Source organism: Tasmannia lanceolata, unplaced genomic scaffold (genome assembly GCF_043159265.1).
Source record: "Tasmannia lanceolata isolate RefF3 unplaced genomic scaffold, GAP_Taslan_0.1 ptg000015l, whole genome shotgun sequence".
In the NCBI taxonomy this organism is placed as follows: domain Eukaryota; kingdom Viridiplantae; phylum Streptophyta; class Magnoliopsida; order Canellales; family Winteraceae; genus Tasmannia; species Tasmannia lanceolata.
The window spans coordinates 64,233,535-64,241,601 of record NW_027518692.1 but is presented as its reverse complement, the minus strand read 5'-3'; the positions used below and the strand labels follow the sequence as shown (position 1 = coordinate 64,241,601).

The window sequence follows — 8,067 nt, the reverse complement described above, 5'->3', positions numbered from 1 at the left end:
TGGCCACTTATCTGAATGCATTTGGTTATGCTATTAAAATACTAAAATGCTTTATGTTTTTCTTACTCGGAGGCTAAGCAGAACGATTTTCTGAATATATAACATCTAACACAACAAAATAAATAACAGAAAAAATGCCCTTCGAATGGATGCTAGGGGTAAAATTCATCCCTCCAATGAGTGCACAGCGTGTGACCCTCACAGCACACCGAACTTAGAGGGGCTGACCTTGCCTCTTAAGGAACAAGGGCAAAAAGGTCATTCCATCTCCATGAATAGCAAACTCTAGTAAAAAGGCCGTAGGGAAAAGACCAAACCAAGCATGGCAACCTTCCTGAGAACTTGGAGGACCAGATGGAAACCGAGTTCCATGAGGAAACTTGGGCTTGCCAAGATAAACATAGACACTGAATCCTCAGATAAGTAGGCCAATTCGAAAGTCTCCAAGAAAGGCAAGCAGCAAGCTTCCTAAGCTGCCTAGGACTCCACCTCTACAGAACAACATCCACGCTCAAAGGTACTAATGCATGGCCGTATATGCGATAGCGGAAGCTTTGATATAAATTGATGTAGGGTAGGCTAGCTAAGGGTAAAAGAAGAATGGAAGGGCTGAAAATAGAAGGAACTAACCTGAAATAGGGACTCGGTACAGCAGCAGATGGCTGTATTTTTTTGGGGAAATCGAGCAGCAGGTGGCTCGGTTGTGAGAGGGCAAAGAAGAGCAGCGGATGGCTTTCTTGTGCAATTTCCGCGGTAACAAGGCAACAAAGCAACCAAATTTTCAATCAATAAAGCTGTCAAGTTATTTACAAAGTTGCATATCTAAAACTGAAATTTTCTTCGAGTGTACGTCCAATTCAAAAAGAATTCCTAAATTTTCTCTAAATCAAAATCCTAAAAGATATCCAACGCCTAAAAATACTCTAACTCAATCCACGTAAAAGTGGAACTCTAAACTAACGTCCCATCTAAAGAAAATTGCTAAAAATACTTAAAAGCAAATCTAAAATAAAATCAAACTAAAATAAGACTCTCATGAAGAGTAATAAGCAACGTGGACCGTTGATTCTGGCGTCGTATAATATCTTCTGATTTGAGGGATTTTGACGGTCCGATCAAGTTTCTGACGATCTTGACCGTTGATCTTTGTCGTCGTGCGAGATGCACCTGCATCAGGTACGCATATAACATCTGAGATCTCTGACATGTTGTTACTTCACTCCCTTGCTATTCTGATTTCTTGCTTGTTGCCCATTTCCAACTTGAGTGTCGGATTGGTCTCTCAGAATCCAAACTCCGAGAACCCTAGCTCTTGCTTTTTGAGCCAGGAAGAGCATAAATTGAAGCTGTACTAAAGAACGTTCGACCGGAGCGGATTTCGGCATCAACAGATCGACTCGAACAAAGTCTTTTTGTAATCTCTATTCCTCTGATTGCAAATAAACTTTCCATTTATTCTCTATTTCCCATTGAATGCTAAAACAGATCCTCATCTCTCCATTGGCTGTTGTATTGCGTGCCTAATTGGCTATAGCACAGACAAACAAAAAAGAAATAGCGGAGGGGTGGTTGGTTAGAGCCAACAAGACCTCCTAACGGCTCAATTGAGAGAAGCCATGACTCTCCTAAACAAAGTCACCTAGATGTAAATTTCCTCCTCTTCTCTTACATTCAATTACAGCATATATCGAAATATAAAACATCACCGTCAACTACTAAAGACACTTAACTAATGATATTCCCACAATACATTTACATAACTACAGTATTACAACACATCTTACAACCACCACCCACTGATACATAATAACTGCCCATAAAAATAAGCACATATGAGATAGTGTTGGTCAAATTGCGATTGAGAAAACACGCTCAAAATAAGCACCGGGATGGATGCTTTGATTCTTAGTGGGGCCGAGACGCACAAAATAGAATTCACAGATTGGACTCACTGACTCAGCGGAGTTAAAATTCAAATGATAAATAAATCAAAAGTTCGAATTTGGGCTATCGACAGCCCTAAGATTAGGTTTAGGGTGTGGATCTGCCGTTGATAGCCTTCGTGACTCATAATAAACATCTGGCGGTATAATTTCATTTCTCCCGAAAGAAGGAAGAAAAAGTGGCATCACGCGCGGAAAAGAAAATTAATTAAAAATGAGGAAAATAAAGGGGGCAGTGGGAGATGGATGCACATATCACGAGGAATGTACGGGGTTAACAGTAAAAAATAGAGGTTACAAAACGAATGGCCGGTTTTGGTCACTTCCACCCATCTTCTTTTCACTATACCATAATACCATAATAAATTAAGTTACTGTTGTTGTTGCTGTCGCCGGAGGTAATTTACCTTCTTCTTCCCCATTCCCTTCATTCATTGTAGGAGACTCTACCTACCTAGCTGGAATTATCTGCAATATTTCTAGAGAAAGATGAAGCATTCCAAGGAAACGAGAGGGTTTTCGAGTGATTCGTTCCCCACCGTCGTCTCTTGGTATTTGCTTCCAACATCTTCCGCTAATTTAGCCGGTCGACCATCCTTGGACGAGATCCGACTAAGATCATTCCGTCGTCGTGTTGCTGGCGACCGCGATCTCCAGCCAGAGTTCTCACCAGGATCTCTCCGGGATTCATTGCTGCTGCTGCTTGTAGTAGTAGGAGGAGGGTTTCGATATCGCGTGCTTGTCTGACCTACTTCCATTCTCTTGGCCGGCGATGGATCCAATCTCCTTGCCGGAGACCTCCTGCTGCCAGAAATTGAAATTGACCGCTTTCTGTTGTTAAACTTGGCTGGAGATCTCTTCTCTTTGGGCCGCATTTCAACTTCGTCTCCTTTCTTCTCCGTAGTAGTAATGGTGGTCGTAGATAGGCTCTCGCTCAAACTGCAGTAGTACTCTGAAATTTCCGAGGGGTCGTCACAGCTGTGGGTCGGAGGAGCTTTCTCATCAACAATAAGAGGAGGAGGAGGAGGAGGAGGTTCTTTCCCGATGAGTTCGATCTTCCTCGGGAATGAGGGTTTCGCTGTCTCTGACAGGCACAGCACCTCCTTCACTGTCTCCTCTTCCTGAGCGGGATTTTCTTCCACGGTAGGTGGAGGAGTTGGGGTTTTCTTCTTGCTAAAGCAGCTGCCCATTCTCTCCTCCTACAGACTTAGACATCTTTGGATTCTCTGACAACAGATTTGGAAAGCCATGGTGCCCCGGCGAAGATTAATTACAAGTTAAAGAGACGGAGCTGTTAATGGATGGCGGTAAGATTTCCCTTTTGCCCCGAAAACTGAAGATATTTTTGGTTACTAGTGGTGGGATTTCTCCGGCGATCTTTCACCGTCTATGACTCGACTCCTGGATTTTTATGAGGAGACAAACGAGAGTCATACAGTTGAATCTTGCGTGTAGGTGGTATCCAAAGTCTATTTATTAACAAGAGAGGGTGGATTTACGCAAATGCCACTAGTCATGCGTCTTCCAGCCCACACCTTCCGTCTTCACCTAGCTTTCCTCTTTATCTTTACTCATTTGACCCCCGATTAAATGATAAAAAAGACAATGTGAAACACCCGAATTAAAAAAAAATCTCTTTTTCGCCCCGTGATCTGTGCCCATGTTCCGTTGTTTTATATGCTTTCGCATAATGCGCTACGCCATGTTCCCCGGTTTCGTCTCCAGTCATATTATGGAGATGATCAATGAATGGTTCGAGTCATCCAATAATTCGAGCCCCATTGTATTTTGTTCACCCATAGTTCATTCACAAGTTTATCACAAAATGGAAAACCCTTCTAAAACGGGATCCCGTTCAGGAAAACAAAGTAGATCAAAACCATTCATTTGTTGGAGCCCATGTAAAAGGCAGTGATATATCCGACCCTTTTGATTACTACGGACACCCAGCAGCAGCAGTGTATCAGTGGCAACCACCCCCATTCAATCCTTCTTACATTAAGCACATGTGACAGACCAACTGTGAAACGTCTTCTGCAATGGACGCTAGCAATTCCCTTAAGAAAATATATTGCACCCATATAGACCTGGCAAGAATTGACCCGGACCCGCGGGTCAACCCGGCCCGTAATTTCCGGGTCCGGGTCAACATTTTGTGTAGGGGTGGCCAGAACCGAAGAACCGAACCGGAACCGAACTGTAAAAAAATATTTTTGGTCCGGTTCGGTTCCACTGATGAAGAACCGAAATTATTCGGTTCGGTTCCGGGTCTAATGTTCTCGGTTCCGGAACCGAAGAACCGAACTTTGAATATATATATATATATATATATATATATATAATATTTTTATCTTTCTATTATACATATACTTAATAATATAAATTACTTATAATATTAATAAGTAATAGTTAATACTATTCTTATAATAAGAAAGTAACTTATATTATAACTTTAATTAAAAGTTTTTATAAATTATAATTAATAATTAATAATTAGCCATTAGAACCGAAGAACCGGATCGGACCGAACCGATTATGTTCGGTCCGGTTCGGTTCTTACGGTTCATGGAACCGAGAACCGAGAACCGAAAAAAAAGGAACCGAGAACCGAACCGGTTGGCCACCCCTAATTTTGTGACCCGTTTTTAAGTTGACCTGTGGGTCAGCCCGGCCCGTCAAAACTGGCCCGGGCCCACGGTTGCCCGTAAAAACTTAACCAAAATAAAGAAGTTTAGGTTTTTTTTTTTTGCGTAAGTTTAACGAAATTTGTGACCCCCCAAGTGTAAATTCCTGGCTCCGCCCTGACTCTCCCTAAGCTTCTTCGCAGGTACGGTTCTCTCTCTCTCTCTCTCTTCTTTCTTCTCAGTGGTTTTTTTTTTTCCTTTTTTTTATCTTCTTAAATCTCAGAAAATAGGCTTTCTAAAAACCCGAAATAGGGTTTTTGTGGTTCTTTGTTTGTTGGGGTTTCTGTAGTACGTTTTTTTATTGTTCTTGTGTCTGTGATTTTTTTACTGTCCTTTTTTGTGATTCTTTTGTTTGGTTTATGTAGTGGTTAGGGTTTTTGTGGTTCTTTTGTTTGGGATTTCTGTGTTGGTTTTGTTTGAATTGTGGTTCTTTTGTTTGGGGTTTTTGAGGTGGTTTTTTGTGATTCACCATTCCTGGGTACTTATTCTGCTTGGAGTAAACTTGTTGCTTACATTCTTGGGATGTGTCTTGGATGAACTAGTCAAAGTGGATTTGACGAATCAGGATTGGATGCTAGGTGAGGATCACATGGACGGTTTGGATCATCGTATTATAGTGTGGCTGTTTGGGTCAACTTTTTTGTGGAAAAAATCCAATATTCATAGACCCAATCCTACTCGAGTTAGTTTCAAGGGTCGTGTCGAGTATTTTTATGTTTAGGGTAAGTAAATAATTGAGTAATATTAGCCTATTAGGGAGGCCGCAGTACGCCCGAGCACGGACCGAATAAATAGCATCTTGTCACAGCATCACAGGTGACGTAAGGCAGCCAGGAAAATCCACAAAAAAGTAAATTTTTTTAGACACATGGCACATGCTCATCGTTGGTTCTCTATCTTACTTGCTGCTCCCCATGTCATTTTCCTAATTAATTTCCTATATCGTAGAAAATTGTAAATTTTCAGGCTAAAAATCTCTAAATTTAAGTAATCAAGTGCATAAATTTATGAGAAAATACTCGATCACATTACAAATCCGATCCGATCATATTAATGAGTTTTTATATGTTGCTTGACCGTCAAAATCTCAAAGGCTAGGTGGCAAACCACCTGCCCTTGGATTTTGATCCGGTTAAAACACCTGTTTTGAGTGTTTTGATCATATCAAAATCCAGGGGCCAGGTAGTTTGCCACCTAGCCCGTCTGATTTTGACAGTCGGGCATCATATAAATTCTCCATTTTAATATACCAAAAAGGAAAACACTTTGAAAACGGAATTCCATTTAGAAAATTAAAAAGGGCATGACATGACCGTTGATTTGACCATTTGAATGTGTATTTGTTATGTTATTCAAGAGATATTTAATAAAGTGAGTGCACCTATATGAGTGGTGTCGGATTATGAGTTTACTTCAAACTAGATTTGACCTGAGATTTGAGACGGGATTTTCAACCTGAAACTTGACCTAACACAAGAACCTTGTTTTTTAGACCCAACCCATGTGTTTTTCGGGTTGGGTCGATCCGGATCTGGTCAGCCTTAGGTGAAACCCAACCTAACCCAAGACCCTTGATTTCTAGACCCCACCCATGTTATTTTCGGGTTGGGTCGATCCAGATCGGGTCGACCTTTGGTAGTACGCCTAAAATATACCTCCGACTGTCCTCGGTCGCCTTTGCCTATGGTTGCGCTTTCTCCTCCGATCGAGTTGTCCCCAGTTACCTTTGCCTATGGTTGCTTTGTGATCAGTGGATCTGATAACGCAAACAAGGTAATAAGTGTGTGTGACCTGATCAGTGTCTTTTTAGGAAGGAGCATAAAAGTTACTTCTTTGTAAACATTTTACGAATAAGTGGCATGGATATGAAACCAATACCGTTGATCTTCAAGAAAATAACCAGTGGTCCCATCCGGAACTCACATGTGTGAGACAAACGACTAGAGAAATTAAATATTAAACTTTTCTTGATGGAATGCTAAGCCAGGCCCTGCGATCTGATGGAGATGTTGTCAAAAGGTATTTGGCCTGGCAGAGAAGTGGTCCCAATAAAATGGCTTTTAGAAAGGAAAAGAACAGCCCCCCTTTGTTTTTTTATCATTTTCCATCCAACTCATATTTGGGTCTGATATATATTCATTCATTCATTAAACAGAAAAAAAAAATCAAACACAAATCACTGTGTTGAAAGCAACAGCGGCAAAATAAACGAGCTCAAAATTACAGAAATAATGAATTGAATATACATATAGAGAGAGAGAGAGAGAGTAAATAGATGATGAGTAAGACTAAAGGAGTTTTACCTCAGGAGACAGGGATCTGAGAAGATATGGCCCTATCAGATTGAATCATAGATTGTTCGTAAGAGGACCTCACAATGGGACCAGATGCAACGTATCTGAACCCCTGTAAGAGCCAAGAAAAACAAATTAAATACTCAGGTATTTTCACTCTGAATTTCACCTACCACTAACAAGGTACACACTATTGAAAACCAGTAAAATGCGGAGAAAGAAAGACACAAGATTGGTTGCAATACTAGCTTCAACCTTTTATAACCATCCATCTATATTCCATTACTAGTGGAACTAACCGTGGCCAAGTAATTTTTTATTTGAAAGAGGTAGAAAACTGTAAAATAAAGAATCCAACCGTTTCATGCACCCAACTTCAATGGTATCAAAGAAACTGCTCTTTACAATTGCACGGGAATGAAAAACATGAAAAAGTAAGAAAAAATTCAATTTCATTGAAAAATGAGATTGTAATGAATAGAATCAAGAAAAATGATTCTCCTTTACAGCTCAAAATATCATTAATGAAAGTAAAAAACCAAACTAGAAAATACAATCTAGCCCAATAAAAGAAAAAGTAATATAAAGAAAACCATCTTAAAAAGATTAGACAAAATAACTCCTGGGCAGTGATAAATCGACGCCCAAATATCTTAAATTGACCCCCTATGTGTCTTTCTCTCTCCTCTGGGTTAGAGAGAGGAAGACACAGAGGGGGTCGACTAAAGATATATGGGGGTCGATTTATCACTCCCCTAACTCCTCAGCAAACACTCTCCTCCTCTATACCCCCTTGTCGCTACCTCCTATCCTCTTTCATCACCCACCGCATTAGACGGTGCTGCAACAGGCTCTGAGACAACAATAATGCCCATCAAATAATTCGCGATGAAATTTTTTATCAGAAATTCAACACAAACTCAAAATGAGTGAGTGAGAGAGAGAGAGAGAGAGAGTTAAGTCCAATTATCAATTTTGGACAATAAATTCTCGAAATCCCAAACGAACCAGGCCTGGACAAATTAAAACAAAGAAAAGGTTACATATGAAAAGAAAAGAGATGTATCTATCAAAAATAGGGTGGAGAGCATGACATTGTGAATTGTAATAGCTAATGAAAATCTTTGACCTACAAAATTAAATAAA

General features: G+C 40.3%; 1 protein-coding gene across 1 annotated transcript; it reads right to left on the bottom strand.

Moving 5' to 3' along the window:
- Positions 1–1,713: 1,713 nt before the first annotated feature.
- On the bottom strand, positions 1,714–3,438 carry LOC143846544 (uncharacterized). The gene has a single exon (XM_077355003.1). The coding sequence runs from the start codon at positions 3,131–3,133 to the stop codon at positions 2,423–2,425; it is 711 nt and encodes a 236-aa protein (XP_077211118.1). The 5' UTR covers positions 3,134–3,438; the 3' UTR covers positions 1,714–2,422.
- Positions 3,439–8,067: the final 4,629 nt, after the last annotated feature.

What these genes read in the sequence shown, in the direction of transcription:
- LOC143846544 (XM_077355003.1), bottom strand. Translation starts at nt 3,133, where the DNA reads ATGGGCAGCTGCTTTAGCAAGAAGAAAACCCCAACTCCTCCACCTACC.